Below are 27,264 nucleotides of genomic sequence, written 5' to 3'. Positions count from 1 at the left end.
AAAGGGTCAGCTGTGCCTATGGCAGGGTGAGGATCTCTGCTTATGGTAGCAAAGGGAGAGCCAACAGGAATGGGGAAATTCAGCCCCAGGCAGCAGCCAGAGGGGCCAGCTCCTTATGAATTAGGCATCACTGCTGGAGAACAAGCAGGTGCTCTGCACCTAAGGGCTCAGCCCCACTGCATGACTCAACCCCTGCCTGGGGATCCCCGCTCACTGCCTACCCCCAGCATGGCCACGTGTCCGCTGCTCTCTGCATCTCAACCATAGGGAGCAAATGGAACACATGCATTTAAATACCTCTTAATAGTCCCCCCCTGTCCCTCTCTTGTGCAATTTGCATTAACTTTGCTGCTTGGTAGGATGTTAGCCTGTATGCAAGGCACTGCTGGCAGCAATGCCACCCTCCTTTTTGAAATTGGACTGCAAGAAGAAAGCTGAGCAATTACAAAGGATTTCTGTGCGGTGCTACTGAGACCGAAAGCCCTCTTTATGGTTAATGCATCATTCCCCATTACAGCCATTTCCTCTGAAGTAAATGGGATTTTGCCATTATATTTTATGTTTATTGATATATATTTCCTAGTTGAATTGACATTACTTTGTTGCTTTTTTTTTCCTACTCTGAAATTGCAGGAAGCCAAAAATCCTTCAACAATAATGAGTTAAATTCTCTTTAACTGCACTCTCCCATTAAGTGGGTTGGGATTAAAATGGGCACCATTTACACATTAATACATATTCCAAAATAGATACTATACGTGACTCAGGCTAAGGGGCCAATTGTTTAGCTGGGACACTTCCTAACAGCATCTCAGTGCTGTTCAACCAGAGGGAAACTTTCCTTACCATTTGACACTAAAGAGTGAGGTTGAACAATCAAAAATACCTGATTCTTTCAAATCCCTGCAGAGCTCTTGGAAGGTGCTGCAATTAGAATCTTTTTCCCCCTCTGCACACCTGCAGTTGGACCTAGCATCTCCCTTCTTTTCTATTCACTGTCTGGTGCTGCTGTGCATTGCTGATTGAGCAACCTGTACTTCATCTCCAGAGGCAGCAGCAGCTGAGAGATGAAGGGCTGAGTGGCTACTAATGCTGCACAAGGCTTCTCACCCTTTCTGAATCCAGCTGCAATGTTGGCGTGACCAGAAACGGTCACTATGTGATGGCAGTTGGATAGACTCTGAAAAACAAGCTATTTTCTGGCTTTTTTCTTTTCTTGCATCACAACACCACTTCTCACCCCTAGCTGCAGTGCTGCAGCCAGCACTTTTCACCCAGCGTGGGTAAATCTGAGCACCTAAGCCATAACTAGTCACCTAATTAAGCGACCTGATTTTTCTTCAGGATCTGAGTTTTGTCTTCCAGCTCCCACTCAGCAGCTGGGAAAATCAGGCCAACTCTCAAAATGGCCAAGCATAGCTGGGATGGGTTTTGAGCACTCAGCTTCTTAAAAGCAGATCCTACAAGGGCGTTGGAGCAGCCAGAGGAAGGGTCCTCTCCAGGTCCTGACTACAGAAAATGCTATTTGGGAGGGATTCAGTATCTGCCCCAACCAGGAGCTATCAGTCGTCAGCATCATTCCTAGCAGTAAATTAAAAAGAAAATCTCTCAGCTTTAAGTCCCATGATAAAAATATACCTTGCCTTTTGTTTGCTGTATGCAGTATTTCCTCCTTGCATGGAAAATTAAATTGAAAAGGGAGTTTATTGTCCCTGTGGATGAGATAGGCACCTTCTGAAATTGCTCATGAACAAAAGTGTGTGGGGCCCAGTCTTGTGCTTTCTGACGCCCTTTGGGGTCCTGGGAATACAAAGGCAGCGAGGAAGGAGCCGCAGTCAAACCCAGCAGAGCTCCATTGTGCAGCTTGTTCCAAGGAAACATCAATTCATGAAGCCAACAAGTTAACAAGGGTGGGTGGCAGAGCCGTCTGCCCTGCTAGATTCCTTCAGAGATCTGCTCTGGGGGCTGGAGAGAGTAAACAGGGAGAGCAGCTTGTCTGCCCGCACTCTGCAGCAGGAGAAACTGCTCATCTCAAAGCCAGAGCTTTTCTGGGAGGGCATTCTGAATTCACTACCTTGGACACAACACAGATAGACATGCTCCCTAACAATGGGTAGGGAGTTGAATTTAGTAGTGTTGCAAAGAGCCCTGGCAAGAAGGGGAGATCAAATGAGCAAAGCAATGCAACAGAAATGTTGGATGAAACCACAGTGGAGGCGGCTGGCCATCGCTCTGCCCAAGAAGTGGCCTCCCTTACAGCTCTGCTGCCTGCGCAGAGGGAGAGCTTTCTGCAGAACTACTGCAAGCAAAGCAGCGGCTGCTGTGCAGAATGCATCTGTGCCAGCCTAGGCAAAGGTCAGCCAGGCAGAACAGAGCCAACCGCAATGCTGGTCTGTCCTTGCAGAGGCAGGTGCTGGGACTAGCGGATCTCAGATGAGTGCTGGCAGATAAGGGCAGCAGAGCACTTCAGGAGGAAGTATTTTCATAATCACGCATTTGCAACACAGCCCTTTTTTGCAGCATTATCTTTCTGCCTTCCTCTTACTCTCAAAACGAACAAAAATATGTATATTCAAGGGGTGGGGAAGCCGGTGGCAGAGCTGAAACACAGCTGAGTCAACAACACGCGTCTATGACCAAGTGGGTGACATTTCGCATCGCTGCATGGTTATCAGAGCACCCTCAAAAGTCATCACTGCAGACAGAAAGGGCAATGGGTAAGCACATGAACGTCCCTTGTGGCCCTATGGGCACAAGCTATGCTAGAGGGTCCCCGCTGCCTTCATCCTAGAGCCATGGACCATGACCCTCTTCCCTCACTTGGACCATTTCCTACAGCCAACCCAACACCCTCCTGCAGCACATAACATAGGGTATTCGGTGCACTGATCCTGTCCCTTTGGTCAGGCACATTCCCTCTGGCTTCAAGACGTCAGCAAGCTTTCTGAATTATCATTAAACTGTAACATACCATTTTTAGTAGGTTACTGCTTGAGGCCAGCCACTGTAAGCTAGAAGTTTTTCCGTCCTCGGTCAGATTTTGTCATTAATAGCTCTGAGACACCCCATCTGTTTCTGGCACTGCCATCAGTGGGATCCCTCCTCTTCCCCTGCCTTTGGAGGAGGGCTGCCTGGGGTCCCACTGCCAATGCTGTGTGCTCCTCAGCCCTTCCTCCTCCCACACCATTTTGCACAAGTGCGTGCTGAGGGATTATCTGTTGTGAATTAGATTAAACCAACATCCCCTTCAGTCTGACCTCCTTCCTACCACATCTGTAGCTCTTGAGAGCAAGGCTGCCCTTTTTCCTTTAAGCAGGAAGCTTTGAAATGAATTCAAGGTGCGTTGGCCTCCTGACACCCAGCTGAGGTCTGATTTCTGCCCCCGAACTCTAACATTTCTATCCTTTTCTGCCTCCTTCACTCATAATTTTTCTTAAGAATTTATGCCTTCTGGACTCTGGGTGGATTCCGGGTGGATTCCTCATTTTGGCAGTCAAAGCATTACGAAGCTGAGCTGATCCACAGCTGCATTTCAGTGCTGAGCTCTTGGAAACACTACAGGGATAAAAAGGCAGCACCACCACACGGGTTTGTTCTGGAACAGAAAAACTCGCTTACCAGAGGACTTCAGCCTTTTTAGCTGAAGTGAAAAGGGATATACAGGCACCCCGAAGAGAAACGAACAGAAGAAGAGCACATTCACGTAGCAAGGGATGAAGGGAGCTAGTAAATTTTGGCAGGTTAATCTAACTGGGAAGATATCAGGTTTATGCCCCCTGGTGGCAACTGCATCTCTCCTGTCCTCAGTGCTGCTGCAATGCCTGCACAACAGGGCTGAGCCTCACCCACGGTCACATCAGCAGAAAGCAGCCCTAGGACCGAGATAAATAATTGCACGACCAGATTGCAACACAGGACGCCCGTGGTTTGGATGCTTGATGTGTGGCTGCAATTACTTCAGTTATCCTCAGCTTCACCCCCAAAGTTTGACTCATAGTTTTTCCCATATGTATTCATAACATGTAACCCTACTTAGAGATCTCAGGTCGTAGTTAACGTGAGGCTAATGTGACTTTATCCATACATCACCAGCACTGAAATGCTCTCTGTTTTGCTTTCTCCTCAGACAAAAAGCACTGGCATCGACAGGTGGAAGAAGCGTCCAAGCAGCATGCGACTGGTTGGTATGAAGTAATGCATGTTAAAAAGAGTACAAGAAATCATTGGCTTTAATGGCCAAGATTTTAGCCAGTAGAAAGCAGAATGTTACTGCAGATGTTTTGATGGGAACATGGCCTAAAACACAGTTGCAATTAAAGAGCCAGGGTTTGAGGGCTGTAAATAAACAATGGAGAAAAAAGCCTGGGCTGAGAGTTGGTGATCTCTAGCAATAGAAAAAAAAAGGGGAAGAGAAAGGAAAGTCCTCCCTGCACCGCAGTGCCCAAACAGAACACTGAGAGCCACCTTCTCAGAGATGCTGAGCCATTTCCAGTGCTTTCCCCACCACGTTATGCACACAATGCCAGAAAGGCAGAGACAGTGAGTGAGGTTACATCTTCAGACTCTCAGTCTGAAACTAAAATGCAATTTTCTGTATTACTTAGTAGTGGTAATGGGCTGCAAGAGAGACAGTGCACCTCTCTGCCTGACCCCCAGGAGTTGATTTTTTTCTATAAAGGGAGAAGGAAATGGAGCGAGGACAGGGGAAGCTGATTTTGCTGAAGAAAACACCTTTCTATGCCAATCTAACCCTCCTTTCTCCCTCTCTCAGGCTGTTCTCCCATGTGGGTGATCCGTTCCTGGATGACACCCTGCCTCGGGAGTACGTCCTCTACCTGCGCCCTACCGGCCCCCTGGCTCAGAAGCTCTCCGAGTTCTGGCAGCAATCAAAGCAGATCTGCGGGAAGAACAAAGCTCACAACATTTTCCCACATATCACCCTGTGCCAGTTCTTCATGGTAAACCGGAGCTCCTCTTTCTGCCGCCTTTATGCATGCATGCATGAGCAGCCCTTGCCAGGCTCAAGCTGGAGATGCTGCACACTTCATTCAGTTGCTGCAGAAGGGTATTGCTCAGGAGTTCAGGGGTTATGACAAGAAGTGTCTGGGCTTGCTGAGGAGGTAATTGGGTTTTAAGCGAGCTGTTTTCAGGGAAGAGCAGCAGACCAAATTCACGTAATCTCAAATGATTGTTAACATCAAAAGAGCGTGTGCGGGGCGATGAGGCTCAGGAGGTTATCTGGGGATAGCTGATCCTGCTTTGAGGACAAGGGATGGGCAGAGGACTTCTGAAGATGCCTGTTCCTGTGACCCCGTGCTTTTTCTCACTGTGTGCTAGCAAAGGCAGACCATTCATACAGCACCATTCACACTCACCCACTTGAGCCTCCCCTTCTCAACCAAGCGCACAGCAGAGCTGAGTACAGGCACAGGGAGCAGCTCTCCACCTGAACAGTGCTTGTCCTGCTTCTTTTGGCAGTGCGAGGACAGCAAGGTCGATGCTCTCACAGAAGCCCTGCAGGCCACTGTGATGCGCTGGAAATGCAAATTCCCTGCCCCTCTGCCCTTGGAGCTCTACACGTCCTCCAACTTCATCGGGCTTTTTGTCAAGGAGGAAAGTGCTGAGGTGCTCAAGAAGTTTGCTGCAGACTTTGCTGCAGAGGCTGCCTCCAAAGCAGGTGGGTGACACTACATCATATGAAACCCCCACACTTTTCCCATAGTGGCCATTTAAGAGGTCATCTTCTGCACTAACCTGTCAGTCTTCCGTGAGCAGGCAAAGGGATAGTGCCCAATTAATATAAAGTATGCACAGGAATTTAAATGTCAGGGCTGCCTACAGGGAAGCAGCGATACCTGTGAGCTGAACAAAGGGTGGTCTGAGAGCAGCACCCCTCTGGGTGCCTTGTTTGTCAGCAGGTTTTCACTTTAAAGATCACCTCACACTTAGTGTCAAGTGCTGCTCCTGAAAGGGAAGTTGACATTTGGCGGTTCTTTAACCTTTCAGACAGACTGCTGCCTGCAGGGTTGAGTATTTCCTGCTCCACTCGCTGCCACAAAACCTTCCTCAACCTCAGAAAGGCTGCGTTTTGCCCTTGGCTGCACTTCTGAGATGCACACGGGGCTCTGAAAGAAGACCTAGAGCACCCTGACAACCTCGAAGGAGCCTTTCCACCAGCCCTGCTCAGTGCCAGCCAACCTCCAGCCCAGCCCACACCCATCAGTTCGTTCTTAGGGGCAGCCGGTTGCTGCACTGCAGTGTGCAGCCTGGTCACGTTATCGCACTGAAATCTGTGGGGCTTCTTTGGAGTCCCAGAGCATATTGGCTCTCACTGATAATAAAAAAAAATAAGATGGATGAACTTGCAAAGCTACCCCTGGCTGGCATTTACAGCCAAGTCTATGAATAGCTACAATTCTGTCTGAACAATCAGTCAAATTTAATTGCAATTTTCGGTTGAATAAGCAGAAGTAAATTACATGTAAACAACGCATCCTATGATTTCCACATCCACTGGGAGAGTCCCAGTGTTTCACATACTTTCACCTTTCTGCTTCCCTGAATCTCTTCCCAATTTAGATTCCGTTCCTGCAGGATCACTTTGAATCATTATTTTACCTATTTCTGCTTTCACAATTTGGGAACACCTTCCCCTCAATGAGTGAGCTAGTAATCCAGCTAACGTTCAAGAAAAAGATGTAATCAGTTTACATGAATATGTACATTCCATGGATTTGCAATTTCTACCATAAGAGAGAAAACAGAGGAGGGACAGTAAAAATAATGCTGTTTCATTTGCTTATTTAGGGGAGCTCCTCAGCTCCCAGTGACAGAAAAACTGCTCCTCGCTTGGGAAGTCTGTTTTAGTAGAAGGCCTGTGTGATCAGCATTACAACAGCTGTTACCACACCATCCAGAAAAGCCCCTTTTCTGAATTCAAATGACTTTTGGCAGTTTGGCAAGGATGTTTGGTCTACCACCCTGGTGTGACTAAGAACTGAATCAGACCACAAATCCCATGGCTCGATCCGAGGCACGGCACACACAGGGAGCCCACATCTGACTTACCCAAAGCCCTTTCACAAATTCATCTCCAGTATCTTCTCCTTAGGCTATCTTAAAACACTGCACTACCAACTCCAGCTCTCACACCTTAGGAAAGCCTCTAATCTCAACAGCCCCTTGTTGGTAACTGACATCTTCTTGCTGCAGATGTGCACGTGGAGCCCCACAAGAAGCAGCTCCACGTGACGCTGGCCTATCACTTCCAGACCAGCCACCTGCCCACACTGGAGAAGCTAGCACAGAACATCGATGTGAAGCTGGGCTGTGACTGGGTGGCTGCCATATTCTCCCGAGACATACGCTTCGTTAACCACGAGGTACGTGCTGTAGAGTTCGTTTCAGTCCAAAAAGAAATGTTTATCTTCATGTCCTATATACTTCCATTACTCACAGGTTTCTATAGTCGCAGTGTTTAAGCCCCTTACCACAGTTTTCTCAGTACTGTCATTATTCAACACAATATACAGAAAAAAATATATATATATATTCCCATTCTGCAAACTTGGGCACAGAGAAACCGGACAGGAGATTGGTCTCATCTCCTGTACGTTTCCCCAGGTCAGATGTCTAAGTCTGAGCCAGCCACCTGAGGCTCCCTTTGCAGTCAGTGCAGTGAAACAGACACCTCCAAGAAGAGCACCATCCTCCATCCCTATCTGAAAAGCCAGCTCGTCCTTTAGAAGCTGCAAGCAGTCAATGTTATCACCAATCACAAAGGGAGCTGCTGCTGAAAACCAGCTCACATCTGTGCATATCTAACTGAAGGCAGCCACGTGTGAGAGCTTTGGCCTTGTGCTATCAGGTGACAGTGACTAGCTCCCACCTCCCTTTGAAGATACCACAGATATCTAGGAGGATTAATGAGCAAATGGGCTGACGCCATCTGAGCTGATTTTATTTGCATGATACCACAGAAGGAGTTAGACCTGCCAGGGCCAGCAGCATGCCTTATTCTCCCCCTCAGTGAGGACTGCCACAGCCATTCCTAAGAAAAGTCACTGGTAGACATGTGGACTCCTCATGCTCCAGAGCAGAGCAGATCACAGAATTATATTTACAGATCTTTACCCCTTTTTTTTTTTTTTTTTTTTTTTACTTTATCTTGCTCACATTGGGAAGCACAAACAAAACCAGGTGGTCACAGCTCAGTATTACTCATCACCTATGAGCACAGTTCTGAGAGCAGGATGTCACAGATTCAGACCTGCTGTCACCCCCAGCTCTGTTTCTGCCTTGACTTCAAAAGCAATAGCAGTGAGAACTGCTCTTGTAGGTCAAGCACAAGTGGTTACACCGACAATGGCCACTGAGCACCAAACCGCTGTGAACTGCAGGTCACAAGAAGAGTGCGGTTCCATTTCAACCAAAAGCTTACATTTAAGCACGCAGTCATGTCTTCACCCTCTCTAAAAAAAACATCCCCTCCTGGTTATCAAAGACATGACTGAAATCAGAGGGAAGAAAAGCTTTCCAGCAGCCAGGAGTGGGAAACAGTAGGAACTCCCTCAAGGTAACACTTTCCTGGACAAAGCACAAAGAGATGCACGATAAGAAGAGCTGCTTACACCCTGAAAAGGTTAAAGGTCTGGCATGGGAGCGCCCCTGCCCCACTCTGCTAGAAGCTCCCTTCTATTAACAGCCCTTTCATTCATTTGTGCTTCTGTTTCTTCCTCAGACTCTACAAGTGATCTATCCTTACACTCCCCAGAACGATGATGAACTCGAACTGGTCCCCGGGGACTTTATTTTCATGTCCCCAGTGGAACAAACCAGTACCAGTGAGGGCTGGATTTATGGCATTTCCCTTGCAACCGGCTGTTCTGGGCTACTGCCTGAAAATTACATCACGAAGGCGGATGAATGTGGGACCTGGGTGTTCCATGGGTACGTAAAGCTGCTCAGTCCAATTCTTGTCACTGCAAAAAGGGAGCTCAGCAGCTGTGATTTCACCTGGGTAAGTGAAGAGACTCCCAGGGCTGCTGAGAAGGTGGCTTAGGGGGAAAACATTCTGGCATACCGAGCCCCATCTGGTAAGCAAAGGAAGAGCAGGTGCTAGCCCCATGCATGGGATTAGAGAATGATGTGATTTATTTAGCTAGGATGGTACAGCAACACTTTGCAAGACACTCAGAGCAATTGGTCACCTCCCTGCCATTTGCTTCAGTGAGAATCAAGACTGACTTTTGAATAACGTTATGCTTTATGCCTATTGATTTTGGTAGGAATTAGATAAACCCAGTAAAAGCCTACTGCTGGACAGGTGGGTCTGGACAAATCCCACAGGGCTGTCTGCATCCCTAAGCACCCAAACACCTTCAGCACAACGGGAGCATAGAAAGTAGCTTCTCTGTAAGAGCACATGATGACAAGGAAAGCAGAAAGACACATTCCTGCCTTCTGTCTGTCCAATCACCCCAGGCAGGTGCAGAGGCTTGGGTATGGTCGCACAGCAGATTACAGAGGGAGAGGATGGAGATACAGAACCAGATGCAGACAGTTGATATCTCAAATTTCAGTGGGCAAACATGGTCTGTGGGGAGAGTGTCAGAGCAGAAAGGGAGCACGACACCCATGTCAGCACAGGACAAGCACTGACCTCACTCAGCATTTAGCAGAAACCAATCCAACATCTCATCAAGTCAAGCAAAATGCAGGAAACAAAAGAGAAAAAAAACCAGTTTTTTTCTTTGTTCGTGACTTTTCAAGCTTAACATACATGCCATGGTGAACAACAGATGGAGAGCAGACACAGGGCAACTGTAGCTTCCAGGCTCACTTCCAGATGTGATGGCAATGATCACATCCTTCTGTAAACCAGTCCTGACTTCACCCTGAGTCCTGCCCAACCCAGAAGACCTTCAGGCAGGGATAAGCACAGCAAGAGATCACTCATTCATCCCTCCTGTCACAACCATCTATTCTTTTTCTGCCTGCCCTGTGAAAAATGGCCACCACTTATAAAGGGCTTCCACTCACATGTGAGCCAAACAGAACAGTCCTATCTATCCCACACGTCGCCACCAAACTTCAACTCATCTTCCATTACAATGATAGAAAAACCCTCCAGTAACCAGGGCTTAGCAAAATTACAGTCAAGGCACATAGGCAAAGTCAATCAGCAAGTTTGACTGAAGACAGGACTTAATCCAGACCATCTATATCATTTGCAATCCAGCAAAAATTGTCTTTTCTTCCCACTAAATTTCCCATCCAAAATGGTCTCACATCCACAAATACTGCAGCACCCTGCTCCGCACTCTGCTTTTTTTCTTATAGTACTTGGAAGGATTTTGAGGCCTACAGACTAGCATGGGGAACAATTAGTATTGCAGCTAAAAGGAAAGCCAAACATTTTGTAACTCCAGCACTGCTTTGTCTCCAGGCAAGCAAAGAAAGGAAATGCCCCTTCCCTAATTACTGCTAAAGACTATAACTCATGAACCGGAGCATGCAATATGAAGCTTTTATCAAAAACATTATTATATACCCGGAAACAGTCTCATTTTACACAACAGCTTCCCACAGGGAATATTAGGTTACAGAATGTCATTTGGTCAAAACAATACAGCACGCCAAACACAACCGAAGCCCAACTGCCATCCAGGCCAAGATATTCACCATTAGATCCTCTTGGTAAGAGGCGAATGGAGCACAAATAACTTCATTTCATAGACATGAAAGAAAGCATGGCACTACTCACCGGGACTGCAGAGCTGCCACGTGGAGGAGGTGGGACCAGTGCCCAGCGCTGGGAGTGGGGCTGCTGGTGGTGAGCAGTGCTTTGTGCTGCCTCTGTGTACACAGCCACGTCCTGCTTCATCCCTGCAGAGGAAGAAAGAAAAAATAGCCATTGAGTTTTCCCTCCTAGTCACAAGAGACTGCATTCTTCAAGTGAAAAATCATGCATTATTGAGACCATTGCTAAAATACAGCTCGTTCTGTATTTTAGGGGCTGCAGCACCATAACAATACCACGCAACAGATATGGCAAGGAAAAGTGCTATTCTAAGATATTTGAGCAAATCTTTAATACAACAAAATAAGGTTGCTCGTGTCTGCAGATTAACTGGCTTTTGAACACTTCTCCTGAAAAAGATTTCCCTGGTGCACTACTCAAGCAATGCAGAAGCTGAATTCTGGCCTCTGCAGGACACAGTTTTAGGGCTAATATCCAAATTGTGCCTCTAGAGCTCTGCCCAGCACACAAACTTCCATGGTGTTTGACAAACACAGAACCAAAAGGCATCCCTGCCCTATGAGAAGGCTGTGCCTCAGCTGCAGACCAACAAGCTTCCATCACTAGGAGACAAGACTGATGAGCTGTTTCATAGGGCAGAACAGGCTTTGCTTTCAGGGGCAGAATGTCCATGAAATGAGGTTGTGTCTTGAGAGACTCCAGGTCTGAATCCTTTCCCTGTCTCCAAAAACAGGAATGGCATTACTTCTATCCTGCAGACCCCAGGGATTTACCATGCATCTAAACTGCATTTCTCTGCCAGCTGTGGCACATTGTAGCATGATTAGACCTGCTAGGGACTGGGAGGGGAAACATTTGGTTTCTGATTGGTGCTATAAGCTGGAAAATAATTGCAGACAAATTGTTTCAGCATCTCATACAACCCCACCCAGACCCTAAACCCACATAACCCCTTCTTGCCATTCCTGCAGAAAGAGTGATGGTGTTAAGGAGAATTTCATGTTTTCTAGCAGTAGTTTCAGGCCCAGCACTAGCTATATGGTTATGCAAAAAGAACAGCTGATTTTTTTTTTTCCTTCCAGAGTTGTAAGAGGAAAGCTTCAAAAAGCAAAATGCATGAGCCAGAGATGCTCATTTGGGAAGCCTGATGTTTGTTCTTGTTTGCTCTAAATCTCATGATCCGAAAGTCAAGGACACTTCGTGACTGCTCTGATGCTAGTTCTGCATCCCGCAAGTGAAAAATAACCTTCCTGAAATGAGCTCGACACTCCCCTTTGGGCTGAAACTGGCTGCATTTGTAGCAATGTCAGGAGATCTGTTCTGACTGAGCCTGGGAGGGCACCTGGCCATAGCTGTTGGAAACAAAATGGGTTTTTTTTATCCCTTGTATGGTACCAAGGTAGAAATCTCCTGGTAGCAACACAACCTACTAGTGAGCTGAAGCTGCTTGGCATGAATCTGAACTATAATCCCATCTATACAGTGTATATATACACATCTCTACCTTAAAGCCTCCCCTGTGGGGTATTTTCTACACCACCTTGTGTGCCTGTGAATTAGGGGGCCGCCAAGTCAAAAGTAGAAACATTCCACCCTCAGCACACAGAGCTCCGAGGAAATGGGAAGCCCAGCAAAGGTACAAAAATTGGCTTGCCCTGCAGAAGCCACAAAAACCAAGCACTCAGTGCCATGGGTCTCTTGCATATACATTTAATGGCATACAGCAGGAAAAAAAACATGTGCCATCTCTGCATCTGTGCACCCAGCACCATCCAAAAGCTAAAACTTGTGATGATTCCCTGCACTGTTTTTCCATTACCAGCAAAGCCAGAAATAGTCACCTCCTCCACCCCCAAATGGATAGCAGCACTATAGATATTACATAGCAGGCTATTTTGGCTCCCTGAGAGAGGCCAAAGCTATTCCTTGCCCCTTTAATAAGCCTGAGAAATCAGGCTTGGCACAAGTAGAAGGGGGAGGAAAAAGAGCCCTAATTTTTCAAGCTATTTGTGCCTCAGTAGTTTTTTTTCCACTGTTTTCTTCCCATTCTGTGACAATATCTGGTTACTTTCCCTGGTGATCCCTCTCATCCTGATAGCAGTGAGTGACAAAGCAGAGGAGTCCTTTCCAACAAGGAGGACTAATGGCACTGTGTCATGACAAAGACCTTCCCTCCATCACCTCCATTCTGCAAAGGGTTCCTGGCCAGGAGTACAGTGCCTCCAGAACACAGCAATGTCACTGAGAGTGAGGAAGGCACAGCATCTCCCCCATACCATCAAGATGACAGTAGATGCTATTGTCTGCCTCAGCCTCTGTGTGCCAAGTGGAGGAACCACAAGCCTTTAGGAAAAGCTTCCAAACAATGACCTATGCTTAGAAGATGACTAAGCTGAAATAGTGTCAGTGGTTTCTGTTTGCCAGCAGCAGCAAGGAGACACGGCTGAAGGCAGGGGGTGGCTCTCCTCCAGGCACAGCGAGATAGGATGCATTTGCCTCATCACCATTTGCAGTGAATCCAAGCATCTATTTATAGAGAGTACAGCATCCATGGCCTTTTGGCAAGGGCTTGGGGAGAAAATAAGTCTCAGAAATGGTGCAGCAATTCCTCAGGAAGACGAGTAGTGAAACAAACCCTCAGTATTCTCCTGGCTGGTGCCATTGAAAGACTGCAACGTGGGCAAAGCAGTAAGTGGCCGAGAGCTGCAACAGTGAACTAAAGACCAAGAGCTCAGAATCAAGGTCCAATCTGTACAACAACAGCAATGGGCCCAGCTAAGAACTTCAGTTCCTCCTCACCCTGAGATGTTCACATTTCTCAGCTAGTGAGCATATATCCATGTGCAGCAGGTTGTGCCCATGCTATGGGCTGACCACTGAGCACAGGGATGAACGCCTGCCTGTGCTCCCTGCTCAGGGCTTGGCACACACTGATGCACTGCAGAGCTGTTGGATCAGAGCTGCCCTTATCCTGCCAGCTGGAAGCACAGTCTGAGCATCTCCCTGCAATATATCATATGGATGTACTCTGCACAGGAGGGTTAGACAGGATTTCTCACCCCAGCACCTGGTCAAATTTCTCACAGTTTATCCACCAAGATCTCCTCCCTACACTTAACTGGTTTCAAGGTCTGCCTGCTACCTCAACTCATCCTTGCACCTCAATCCCACCAGATAAAGGGCCAGTATCAGGACCAACAGCGTGGCACTTTTTACATCTTCAAATTGGCACAAGACAGACTGAATTTGCAGATTGGTTCTTTACAAAAACGCAGATGACCTACTTTTGTTCCATTGGGAGAGGCATGGGTGTTATTTTAACAGCAATGAGAAGCTCCTCTGAGATTTTATCCTATCTAGGTGCTCGTCAGGAAGCAACCTCCGATGTTTTTAAGGCACTGAAAAGTGCAAGCAAAGGCAGCTCTTTCTGTCAACGCAAACGACCACATACATTAAGTGACAACCTTTTTTTAATGACTAAGCAAGTGCAGCCCATTCAGTGTGAGTGAATGTAATTGCCTATCAGAGTTTACTCCCCTGGGTCTTGGTCACAGGCTTTCAATGTCTGGGCATGAGAGCTGTACTCAGAGGGAGCGTCAGTAGATAAGCATGTTGAGGGAGAATGGGAACCATTATGTCCCTCTGGCTGCATTTCACAGGAAGAAGCGCTGGTGAGAATAAATTCCCATTGTAAATGGGAAATGCAATAGACAGCACTGAAAAATGTAGACGCAACCACCCAAACTGAACATGCCACATCCCTACAAGGCAATACAACTGCTTTGTGCACAGGAACCATGAGAAGCACCCAGGACAACGGGCAAGGCTGTGCTCCAGCTTCCCATTGTACCCCCTAAGCAGCAAAGCACTGATGCTCTCCTTGTTCCTCCCAGCCAAAAGGAGAGATGCAGGTCAGCTGTAACCAGCAATTCTGTGTGCTGACTCTCTCCACCCCACAGCCGCCTTCTTGCCAGTACCAAAAGGGACATTCCAGTTCTATTTAATATTCGTAACGGTCCATGAGAGCAATCTGCTACGTTGCTGAGTTAGTACGTGTATTTCCCATTTGTAGCACAGCCAGTGACCAGCCCAAATAGCAAGCACTATACAAATATAACTAGCAGCAGCTCACACCACTAAGGCGAGAGAAAACTCGCTGTAGCAATTAGTTTCCAAATTGGTCCACAAAGCTGTGGTGAGTAACATGCAGCAGGTCCCCAGATGGGGTTGGTGCTGGACCTGTGGCTGTGAGAAATGTCCTGGCATTTTCCATGAGAACATTAGAGGTCTGACAGCCTCACAGACCAATAGCTGCACACTGCTGTTCAGTGAAACTGTTCCTAAGGAAATAGGAAGCCCATTAAGACAAGATTCACCTCTTCACGTGTGTATATTACCTAGCAAGGTGCTCTCTAGGCAGAACTAAAACACAAGTAATAATGTGAACAACAGTAATTATCTGTTCCTGCAGACTGCAGCCCAAGGGCATGATGCCTGAAGCACTCCCAGAGCCAACAGCTTTCTGTTTCCGGCAGGTCCTACTCAATCCTGAACACCACATCTTCCCCCTCCCTTCAAGCTTTCACTGACGGAGCTTTGGAAAGAAGACAGCAGGAAGACCAAGGGCCTGGGGACACGGGGCCACTCACTATCATCTGCCAAAACGTGCAGGTAGGGACCCTCATGCACACAGAGATCACACACACTTTCAACAAAGTTCCAGCAACTGTTTATTTCCCCAGCACTTCTCCTCTGGTCCCCTTTCACTGCCTGTGCTGGAAGTTTCCACTTGCAATTCTCTACAAGCTTTAGAAGGGCGCAACAAACCACACGCAGAGAAGACATTGCTATTGCTAGCCCTGCTCTTTGCAGCATGTGGCAGGGCCCCATCCTCCACTCAATTTGGCAGTTTTACACCAGCGTAACCAACTTCAGAGAGTTTCCTGTACCTGCACGAGGCTAAAGCAAGAGCTGGTTGGCCCTGGGTGCTGTTAGTAAATCACATCTCAGAAAAACACTTGCACTTTCACGAAGGTCAAACATGCTGTCACTTTTTCTTGCAGCCACTGAGAATAAGCAGCCAGCCAGGGCCTCAGAAGCGCTGCCTCTTCGTCTGCAGGCACGGGGAGAGAATGGATGTTGTTTTTGGGAAGTACTGGTTGTCACAGTGTTTTGATGCCAAAGGTGAGTGGGCTTCCTTGGGTCCCTCAGGCTCTGGGTTTAGGTGAAGGAAGGAGAGTAACAGCTGCCCAGAGCAAAGCTGAGATGGAAACCCTGGTTTTCAGAGAGGTGCTTTCACACTGTGACAATAGGGCTGCACCAGAGGCAGCAACAAAAGCCAGGGAGTATATACTGCATTTGCTAATGTTTAGAAAAATACTGCAAGAACAAATTCTATTAAAGTAGCATCACCCAAAGAGCATTCTCATTTGGAAGTGATGCTGATAGTCAGTGTCCAATGCAAACACCTGTTAAAACTTTGTATATTTTGTTCTCGGTCCTAAATGTGAACAGGTACTTTTTGAGTGCCTTTCAGGGCACAAACTGGAGATGGCAACTCAGTAATATGACTGTAGGCAAGGCCTGTAGGCTGAATCTGCCATGAGTCCCCGATATATTTCTATATGTACATACGCTTGAGACACAGGCTACAGCTACAGACTATAATATCAGGCACTGTCAGTTTTAGAGCTGTTTGGAAATGTATCAAAAAAAAGAGTATTTTTCTATTTGAAGGGGTGATTTTACAGCTACCTTCTTTCCAAGTCACATTTGAAGAGCTCTGATATTTTTACCCCCCATAGAAGCGTACAACTTGGTGTTCCATTCATTGTGGGATGGAAATTACTTTCCTTTTGGCAATTAAACGGGTCCTAAAGATAACTTGAAAACATTAGGAATATTCCTTGCAGATTTTGAATGAATACAGCTTAATTTTGTCAGGTTCTTGTTAGTTTTACATAGGAAACACTGCTTGGCAGCCAGGCCTAGGCAGTGCCTGCAGGGTGCAGACGTTGCAGTGCAGGAGGCAGGAAATAGGCATGATGCTTTCTGCCTCTCTGACCTAGTAACTCCAACAACTGCTCCTGACCTCTCCCTTGCAGGAAGGTACGTGCGCAGTAACCTGAATATGCCTCACAGCTTACCTCAAAGGAGCGGCGGGTTCAGGGATTATGAAAAAGATGCGCCCATCACTGTGCTTGGCTGTATGCAGGCAAGGCTCGTTGGTGAGTTGCCCCTGGCAGGCATGAGTTTGCCCAGGAAGCTTTGCTATCTCCCTCCCACACACCCAGACACAGAAAGAGAAAGCACAAAGCAGAAAAAATGAATCAGAGGCCCCAGACTAATGGGATTTAGGTGTTTCAAGAAGCTTCGTGAAGCCTGGCAAGCCCCGTCTTGCCTCATTCAGGTGCTACAGCAGAAAGAAAAGCAAAGCACAAGCCCCAGGCTGTGGTATAATGTCACAGCCACGAGCAGTGTGAGCGCAGAGCATCTAGTACTGCCCTGTAAGTGTGCTGCACTGGAAGATGCTGTTATTACCAATATCACTGAGAAATGAAACAATGAATGCAGAATGTGGTCCTTCCTTGATCTTGTCAGTCTTAAAACGTGATCTGCAGTTCGCTGCACCGATGTACTTACAGCAGCCTATCTGGATTTATGTTTGCATGGCAAAAACACAGAGCAACACAGTCCAAATTACTCCCAGTGTTCACCCATCCTCATCCCTGACTCCTGATCCTGTTAGTTTGTGTACAGAAAGATGATTATTCAGTAATCAAGGAGCAAACATTAAGCCCAGTGTCTAAAGGAGCCCAACCCCCTCCCAAAGGACATGATCTTCAGAGAACAGCACTTTGCATTTTCTCAAATTCAGATCCTTCAGAGCACTTCACGTTGGTCACATTCAAAGTAGGGCAGCTAAAATTACACTTGCTTTCTAAACAAAAATAAATCACTGCACGGCAGCGGGATGCACGCTCTCCAGGCCACATGGCATCAGGGTTTGCAATATGCACATAACAGAAGGCAAATCTGGGAGCAATTGCAGTGCACTTGGCTGCCATCGTTAAATGGTCTCGGCACACAAGTGTGTACGTGACCGGGCACCATCCAGCTGCCTGTGCTGCTGCAGCACCAACCTGACCTTGGTGCTTGCTGGAGCCCTAATTCCTCCCGCAACTGAGCAAATGAGCAGCAGCCCCATGGCAGAAGGCTGCTACACATGCAGCTCTTTCTAAATTAGCCCACTTCTCCCAGGAGATTTAGAGATTGCTTTGACATGGTTACTGCCATCATTAAACACATGAAGTCGAGGTTAATAACCCCTTCTTACTCCCACCTTTGTGCCCTGCCTCTTCAAATGGAAGAGAAACATGACTCTCATAGCACAGGTGTGTGATGCTCAGAGCCCTGTTCTCATTTGGTTCCCTTAGGCTTAGCAAGAATATTAATAACCCTAAGAGTGGAGCTGATTCTTATCTCATTTTCAGTGATCTTCCACCTGTGTAATGAAATGATAATTTATACTAGCAAAGAATTGAGCCAATTGAATTAAGTTGGGCTTGAATTAAGTTGAATCATTCTGATTTACGACTTATAAATGAAATTAAATGAAATTCAAGCTCTCTACAGTTTTTCCTCAGTGCACTACTCACTTTTTGGCTAAGTGCAAGAGAAAAAGAAATAGAGCAAAAGCTGCTGTGCTTTTTTTGCATACTGGTTAAGTACGTAGAAGCACATGGCACAATAAACATAGAAAAGTGTCCCAGTTCCACAGCTGTGCACGCAGTAATAATAAAATACGATGGGTACATTCATTTCCTGAGACACAAGCAGTGCAGCTGGGAAGCTCCTGCAGCTCCTAGCTGGGTGGCAGATACCTGCATACTGCTGTTGCTGCTACCATGCCATTTGTCAGTTTGTATTCACAGGCTTTAAAATTTGCTTGCAGGAGAAGCCTTGCTAGAAACTAACACCATTGTAGACTACATCTACAGCTCCCCGTCCCTTCGGTGTGTACAGACAGCACACAATATCCTGAAAGGTAAGAACCTATCGAGCAGGAAAGGCTGCATCCTTCTCACTTTCTGGGAAGATCACTGCCAACCAGATAAAAGGCACCGTGGCATGGGAAAGCCAAACAGATGGTAATTCAGGGTGAGGATTATTTCTTGTGGGAGTGTACTTTGCAGCAGAGCAACACTTCCTGGAAGGAACCCTCTTCTTACTGCATGGTGGGATGACTGTATAGGAAGAGGTTTGCAAGCCCCGTGGCCAGCACGGGTCTGGAGTGGGTTTTGTCCCCACACAGAAGCCAGAAGTGTGTTTGGGGCACATCCAGCTCAGCTCTGTGCTGCCCTGGTGCTTCCATAGCAATGGCACAATGCAATCGCTGCCACAGGAAGAGTAATGCATTGCAGAAACTAGGAAAGGGAACAGCAATGAGGCATGAGATCTCCTGGTATCGGAAACAGTTGAAAAACAGCTCCAAAATGCAGTCACGCCTAAATTCAGAATATTGCATGTAATTGCTGGCCAGCAGTTTACATGCCTTTGCACATCACGTGCCAAGTATGTAGATCAACTACTTCCTCTTTTCAGAATCACTATTAATCAACTACTTAGCGTGAACAGAAAACCCACTATTTTAGAATCAAACCTAAATATTAGAGCCACAAGGTCTAGCTGCTCTCCTCCACAGCCACTTTCAATGATACCAAGCTTCTTTTCTGCCTTTTCCAGGTATGCAACAAGAGAACAACCTGAAAATTCGGATAGAGCCGGGCTTGTTTGAATGGACCAAGTGGGTCTCGGGGAACACACTACCTGCTTGGATACCCCCCGTGGATTTAGCTGCAGCTACTCTAAGCGTTGATACAACCTACAGGTAGCAGGAAGAGGGGGTGGGGGGGCATGGATTGCTTTTTGGGTTTGTTTTCAAAGAGGGACACTACTGCATTTCTAAACTTAAGCAGTGGCTGGCAGTGACCAGAAAACCCTCAAAGTCTGTTTGTTTTGACCCATTTCCTAAAATGTAGGAGGCTAGGGCTCAGGTAGAGCCATGCAGCCCTACCTTTGGAGTATGGAGGAAACAACAGAAGTAGTTTTGCTGGCTCAGTTCACTGATGGACTGAATCGCATCACAGCAATGCCTGCCCTGCCCTTCCCCAGGGAAAAGAGCTTGTCTGTCTATCCTGATTACATGGCAGTGGATCTTAACTGTGAATTTCACATCATCCTCGGGAGCATGTGTACATCTATCAGGGACTCGGGGTCTCCTGCATCATCAGCATTCAAAGGTTTGCTATCAAAAAGCTTGATCACAAAACAGTTATCACTTCTCAGCAGTTATATCTGAAATATTTTTAGTGCAAAATTCTGCAGGTTCCTGACTTGAGTCTTCGCAGTTTTCAACCCAAAAGTGATTGCTGAAAGTAAACAAAATAACCATCTGCTTCAAAACACATTTGAATGGCAAATGGATAAATACCACTGATCTTTCCCCAGCATTCGTGCTGCTCAGTCCTGGTGCCACATCCCCAGCTCCTGCCCACATAGCTCCTCCACCACAGTGCCCTCCAGCCCAACACACAAATGCTTTTTACTGTAAACTGCACAGAAAAAGGCTAAATAAAACCTAGCAAAAAAGAAACTGTAATGCAGCAGAGAATAGACAAGATCATCCTTTTGGGCTTCCTACTCTCAAATTTAGGATTCCTTTATACAAGCTGGACTCACAGAGCTCCCACAAAGAAGGAAACTCCCCAGAGGCCACAGGGCTCCAGCCCTCCACCACACCTCACTACCTGCATTGCTGGGGCTTTGTGCACACACATCAGCCCTTGCTATTTTAGCATGAGCCTGATCACGGGCTGAGCAACCTCAGATTGAAACAAAACCTTCATAGCACACGCAGAGCATAAACACACAGGAGTTCCACCTAAATGGGGTTGGTGACAAACACGTTGTCTCTGGGTTTTTGTGGTTATGATATCACCAGAACCGCTGGTGTTTCCTGGAGTCCCAGGGCACCCAACTGTGTATGGATGTTCAAGTGAAATAAGCAGCTGAAACTGCAAAAAGCAACAACAACAACCACCAAGAACAAAAATAAAACAGAAACACCCTGATATTTTTCATTCTTAATTGTACCATACAGTCACCAGAGCTGGGTCCTTTTGGTCTGCAGCTAGAATTCCAACACCCCTGGCTATCTAAATAGAGGACCTTATACTGTATTTATCCCTGGGAGGGTACCACGTGGCTCCTGCATAGCAAAACAGCTGGACCACAGGAATCTCAACTTTAGAACACACCTGCCTTCCAGAAAGGCAATGACAAATGCTCTCAGCATAAGAGAAGAGCCTGTTCTTGCGTGGGACTGGGAGACGTCCCCTGGTTCACCTCCCATCACTGCAGTAATTCCTGCAGACAGAGCAGGTCGCTGGATGGAAGGAGCAGTTAGCTCTTCCTTGCATAACAGCATGAAAATCCATCATAGCAATCCTTAAGCTGAGCTCTGGGGGCCTAGGGGATTAGAAGAGTTAAAAGAACATATACTTTCAGATGAATCATAAGCAGCACTTCTAACGCTTCTCCTAATTTACCATACTTGTTTTGCTCACAGACCTCATATTCCTGTCAGCAAGTTAGTGGTTTCTGAATCTTATGATACATACATAAGTAGAAGCTACCAAGTAACGAAAGAAATCATCAGTGAATGTAAAGGCAAAGGTAAGTGCTCCACTCTCAACCTTTTATTTTTGAGTTTGCCCACAAGCCTTGGCAGCACTGCGTGGTACTGGTTGTCAGGGGTCTTAGAAATGGAAGCCTGAAGTAATTGGTAGAAATCCATTCAAGTGCTTTAATCAGAAGTAAGTTTTAGATAGAATAAAAGTATGTGCAAGACAGCTGGAATCTCACCAGACATTTCAAAATGAAATAGCACTGAGCTAATTAATCCCAAAAACTGAGAAGTGCTCTGTATTGATAAGCCATGCCCTTCCCTGCATACACTAATTTAATGTGCTGTCATATAATGAACGGAACCCATTCTGAACGTTTCTAGTGGTCAGCTCCATCTCAGGCACTGTCCCCAGAGCTGGCTCCGTCTCACACCTCAGCCTGCATTTCTCACTGTTTCAGGAAACAACATCCTGATAGTGGCACACGCGTCCTCCCTGGAGGCTTGTACCTGCCAGCTCCAAGGGCTCTCGCCACAGAACTCCAAGGACTTTGTACAGATGGTCCGAAAGGTAATTAGCAGCAAGGGGTAAAGCTTGCTGGCTTTAAAAAGAGAGATTTGCAACCTGCTTAGCCAGGGAGAGGACGCTTTGTTCCTCTCGCCTGGTCATTCAGCCCATTGCTGAGTTTCATCCGCTTCAAGAGTCAGGAGGGTAAAGCAGATTGGTTAAAGAGGCTTTATCTGATGTGACACTTCTGTAACAGAGCAGGGGGATCAGATGCTCACCTACAGCTGGGCACGCAGCGCTGCTGCTCTAAGCCTGCACAGCTCAGTCCCCGCTTACTGCTTTCATTTCCTTCTCTCTTCATGCAGATTCCATACTTGGGGTTTTGTTCGTGCGAAGAACTAGGAGATACAGGTGTATGGCAGCTTACAGATCCCCCCATCCTCCCTCTCACACATGGACCAACTGGAGGCTTTAACTGGAGAGAAACCTTACTACAAGAATAGGCAAAGCTACATGAGCAAGGAAAACCCACGGCCTTTCCAAGCGTTGGAGAATGTCTCTTCTTTCTTGTGTTTATTGACAGTGGAAAAATAGTCATAATGTGACGTGGATTACACAAACAGCTGTTCTAGCACATCTCACACGGCCAGAGTCATACCAAATTTCTCATGTACAACTAGGCAAACACAAAAGGGAGTGACTGGGGGGAAAACCATTAAAATATAGGTTGAAATTCTTGCACTGCAGGGAGGCTGTTTAGTCAGTAGCTCAGGTAGATTTCCCCACCGCGAACGGAGCTCTGATCACACCAATAACCTCCACTGCCTCCCACACCACACCACGCCAGTAACAGCTAGCACTGCGTGAAAGTCCAGCATTCAGGAGGGGCTTTTTCGTTGCTATTTTCTGCAGAGCAGTAGCAGGCTTGCTCAGGACCACGTGCTCACTCCTCACTCACAGCCCCCAGGCTCTCAGCACCTTTCAGAGGGCACTCCACCACCAGCAGGGAACAAGAGGTCAGCACTGCCTCACAGGCAGCACCAGATGCTCCTCTCCTCTGGTCCAGCCCTCTGCTGGGTGCTGTGCTGGGCACACTGCTGATGCAAAGGCTGTGGGATGCTGATCTGCATCAGGAGAAAATGCTAGATTTCACAGCACTTACTGATGAAGATTGCACATCAGAAGAGGGCGTTATGGTGAACAAAGACCGGGCACTGTTTCTTTTAAGTGGAGATGGAATAACCCTTTTCCAACCAAATATGGAAGATTTATAAAGTGGTTTTGTTCCCCTCTTTAATTAGAGGATTGAAATCCACCCTTGTGCACAGACCTAGCACGAAGCATTTGTGTCTTTGTCATTCATAGCCCCCTCAGAAGACCCTGAAAAAGCGGTTCTGCCTTTACTGAGATTTTTGTGCTGGCCATTACACAGCAGAGGCTTTCTGCCAGCCCTGGTGAGGTTCCGCACTAAGCAGCTTTCTGCAGAGAGTAACAAAGTCAAAACAACACTGAAATTCAGCCTTTGCTGCATGCTCTCCTTCCAAGTGCCATCTGTCATTAAGACAAAGCAGAGCTGAAAAATCAGGGCACTGAAATTCAGGAGCAGCGTGTTTTGTTCTACATTCCAGTAAGGGAATGGTTAACTTCTGGGAGAAGGGAAGGGCTTCCACCTGGACCTACAGCTTTTGAAATCCCAGGAAGTGCTTTGGCAAACAGCTGCAGTCCTCATAGTGCAGCAGCCTGGTCCTGCAAGATGCCAACACCAGCTACTTCAGTAGAGAATGCTACAATACCCTACAGATGAGAGTTTATAATGCTAATTGATTTAAAGAAGCCTGCTCTGAAGCTAATCAGCTAAGTCTTCAGAAAGCTCCTGCAGGTGTTTGTATAGACTACTTAGAGAAGATACATAAAAACGTGGTTACATGGGACAAAAGAAGACTTGGGCATACTCCTTCTTTGGCGTAGAGAAAAGCAACACCAGGTCTAAATTACCCAAAAAGATGATAGCTACAATCCAGTCAAAGAAAGAAAGATTTACTTACTTGTCCCAAGGATCACAGCTTGCCAAATGCTCCAAAAGAGGGAATCCCCAGGTAGAGACCCTTCCCTTAGGGCAGCCAGCCCTTAAATGAGGCTTAGGGAGGGGTAGAACCAGGCTGCACCTCTTCTGGGCTCACAGGTGAATTGCTTTCACCTGTGCTCCCAGGGCTGGCTACATTTAGACCATCATTCAGAGTACGCCCATAAAATATAGTCATATTTACCAGAAAAGAGAGTCTGGCATCCTAGGGTACCCCTTTTCTACCCAGGTTTCCCTCTTTAGAAAGCGCTAATATCCTTATTTAAAACATTTGCACAGAAGTTTATAGAGGCTAACTTTAACAAAGGCTTACTGTTCATAGCAAGATTAGAGCTTGATTTGGAGCAAGTTTCTTTGGGGCAGGACTGGTCTTACCTTACATTGGATAAGATGTAGCTGCACTTCCAGCAGTCAAAACAAATAAGAAGTGGTAAACTGCAACAACACCTTGTTTCTAAAGCAGGTAGAATGCTCAGCAGCTGTGATGTAACGGATCTTAAGGGACTGAACTCAGCTTGGTCTCCACTTTAACGAGCTGATCCTAAGCTTGCCAGGGCAAATACAGCAGATGCTATACAGATGTTGACTCAGCAGAGAGCTCATCCTGTGCAATATGTACATTGTCACGATGCATATAGGTAGTCTATTATTTATACATTTATGACTGTAATACCCGGTTGGCCATTCATAAGTGCATTACGATACCAGGGATGTATACTGAAAAGTCAGGGAAATAACTTACGAGATGACAGAAAGAAACTGCTTCTCTGCAGTTATACTGCTCTCACTTTAGTTTTTAACTATAATTTAAACTCTTCTTGGCTGTGTACAGACGTTTTGAAGAGCATTTCTGGCTTGTTTTCCTCCAAGCTTACTCACTGCAGATTTGCAAAGAGTTTATTTAAAACTGAAGAGGCGACAATCACACGACAACTAATTTGGTTACTGATGTGCGTGTGATTCTCCGGCTGGCGTTTGGTTTCATGCTGTGGGTCAGCAAGGCGTGATGCAAAGCAGTGGAGGCTGCTTAAGTCCTACCGCAGTTAAGCAATGTTACAGAGCTTATTCAGACAGAAGCGTGAAACAGAGAGGGAACAAAACCTGAATGCACAATTTGAATATTGTACTAGCTGATCTTTGCATATAGTAAGTAATGCAAAACAAAAGCGTTCTGTTGAGGAGGTGAAATATGTTGAAATACTCTCTTCTTAAAAAACTATATTTTTGGATGCTTGGGAAAGTATTTTGACAATTGTAGTCTTATCTCGCATTAGATTTTTCAGGTGTCAAGAATGTCAGGAAGAAAATCTTCCTTTCTTCCAGCGTTTTGATTTCTTGTAGGGGTTTTGTGTTAAATAATGTCATGCTGATGAGGCTTATTGGGAGAACAAAGAAAAAAAAAAGATCTTCCTTTTCCATTTTTAATTAAGACGTTAAGAATACAAAACAGTTGCTGCTTCACTTTCACTCCATTGCTGCTCATTAATGTATATTTAATGTCGCTTCAGTGTTCTATCACAGAAGAACGTTAGGCTTGAAAAGTGGGTGCAAGCCTTCTCCTTGCCGTCACTGGGAGCTGCATCAGATCCCAGGAGTTTAATTAGGGTAAAGGAGGCACACAGCCGTTTCTAGATTTCTCCCACTCTTCCCAATTAAGGAATGAAACTGGCAACCTGCCAAGAATATTGTTCTTCTGGTGTTTCCATAAAGCACAACCCAAGGGTTGTGCTAGAAAAATACAAGAATCAAAGTGCAGAATCGAGCTCTAGTGTGGCAGTTTTGCACAGGGCCTGTATCCCTGGACTACATATCTCCCTGTGCTGAGGAGGCTGGGAATGCACTGCAGTGTGCCCCTACCTGCTGGCTGGAGCTCTGCCTTCCCCGTTTAATGCAGGTGCCTGGTCTAAAGTTCCATGAATTTTCCCTGCATTTAGTGCAGTGGTAGCTGCAGCCAAAAGCTTAAACCCTGTGCACACAGGGCAGGTTCTCAGCAAGCGTGAATTGATGCTGTGTACCCCCATCAACAGAGCTTTGCCTGCTCACGCAAACTGAGGATGCAGGCAATACCTTCAGACAGAAGCATCCTTCCCTTTTTGCTCACTCAGTTTCAAAAAAAACCAGCTGATGGCAGGAGTCTCCTCCCACCCTCTGTTGGTAGCTCCTGGTAGGCAAGTGATGATTAACATCAGCAGATAAGTGGTTGTTTAGAGAATATAGGGAATTATTCTTCCCAAAGGCAACACGGGTGGTAATTCTGCGAAACAGAGAGGAGAGAAGAGCTGCTAGAAGGCTGCTGCCCAGTGCTTAAACATAGGGGAAATTATTTGAACTTAAAATACAGATGTGAAATGATGGTGGTAGCAAACACACTTAAAACGGTGAATGAATGAAAAAAAGAACACAACAGTTCCTGTGATCGGTTGCACACGTTCCAAATTGCCGCTTAGTTCTCACCACTTCCCCAAATACACATTGCCTGGGGACTAATGGTGAACCATCCACACGACAGAACAAAACACACAGCCATCCCCTTTCTGTTCCTTCCCATTAAAATGTATTTTCTGAAGTTTCTCTGTGGACAGTTCTTAAGACTTGATGTTATCAGTGGATACGTTTTTTTTTTTTCCATTTTAAACCTATTGTATCGTTCTGTTTATTATGTTTTCTAGTGTGAGCAGATCGTATTTATTTGAGAAAAATGTTTGCTGTTTAAAAAACCAATAATTGTATTGCCAAAAATAGCTGTAATTACCTGTGACATCTGTATTTTTTTATTTTGGGTGGGAGGGTTGGTTGGTTGTTTTTAATCTCAAGTGCTAACAACTGTTAAAACAACCATTGCATTTTAATTTGCTTCTGACATTAAATGGATTTCTCTGAAGTCGGACAAAAGTGGCTCACAGATGATTTAATAAAGATGTCGTGCTCCCACAACTTGCCCTTCCTATTTAAACGTTGCTCTGCTGAAACATGGAGGAGAAAGGGGAACTTGAGCTCTTTTCCACCCTTCACTGCAGATGAAGTTTGTTTATCTGACAGCAGATGGCACAAAACCCTCTCAAGTCTTCTTTTCCTGCTGCACAGGGACTGGGTTGTCCCTCCGGGTAGGAGGCAGATGGCTCAGTGTCATCTCTGCTGCTCCATGGCTTTTCCCCTCAAAGTTTCTTCATTGTCATATTTGGATGCATGGCACTGGAAACCCAACTTTTAAACAAAAGCAATGT

General features: G+C 46.3%; 1 protein-coding gene and 1 long non-coding RNA gene across 2 annotated transcripts in view; one reads left to right on the top strand and one right to left on the bottom strand.

Moving 5' to 3' along the window:
• UBASH3B (ubiquitin associated and SH3 domain containing B) overlaps window positions 1-26,974 on the top strand; it is a 56,581-nt gene extending 29,607 nt beyond the window's left edge. The window contains exons 2-14 of the mRNA XM_015298175.4: window positions 4,127-4,180; window positions 4,772-4,958; window positions 5,479-5,677; window positions 7,213-7,382; window positions 8,741-8,949; window positions 15,298-15,433; window positions 15,826-15,946; window positions 16,867-16,989; window positions 18,717-18,809; window positions 19,508-19,652; window positions 21,393-21,499; window positions 21,911-22,020; window positions 22,323-26,974. Of these exons, the coding sequence (XP_015153661.1) occupies window positions 4,127-4,180; window positions 4,772-4,958; window positions 5,479-5,677; window positions 7,213-7,382; window positions 8,741-8,949; window positions 15,298-15,433; window positions 15,826-15,946; window positions 16,867-16,989; window positions 18,717-18,809; window positions 19,508-19,652; window positions 21,393-21,499; window positions 21,911-22,020; window positions 22,323-22,460 (1,792 nt within the window). The 3' untranslated portion in view covers window positions 22,461-26,974. The remainder of the gene's footprint in view (window positions 1-4,126; window positions 4,181-4,771; window positions 4,959-5,478; window positions 5,678-7,212; window positions 7,383-8,740; window positions 8,950-15,297; window positions 15,434-15,825; window positions 15,947-16,866; window positions 16,990-18,716; window positions 18,810-19,507; window positions 19,653-21,392; window positions 21,500-21,910; window positions 22,021-22,322) is intronic.
• Window positions 1-27,264, bottom strand: part of LOC124417389 — a 79,438-nt gene that overhangs the window by 44,530 nt on the left and 7,644 nt on the right. The window contains exon 2 of the long non-coding RNA XR_006932103.1: window positions 10,766-10,887. This is a non-coding gene — a long non-coding RNA (uncharacterized LOC124417389). The remainder of the gene's footprint in view (window positions 1-10,765; window positions 10,888-27,264) is intronic.

This window comes from Gallus gallus, chromosome 24 (genome assembly GCF_016699485.2).
Source record: "Gallus gallus isolate bGalGal1 chromosome 24, bGalGal1.mat.broiler.GRCg7b, whole genome shotgun sequence".
In the NCBI taxonomy this organism is placed as follows: Eukaryota; Metazoa; Chordata; class Aves; order Galliformes; family Phasianidae; genus Gallus; species Gallus gallus.
Note: the sequence above shows the minus strand (reverse complement) of the source record. Positions and strands in the feature narration are given on the sequence as shown.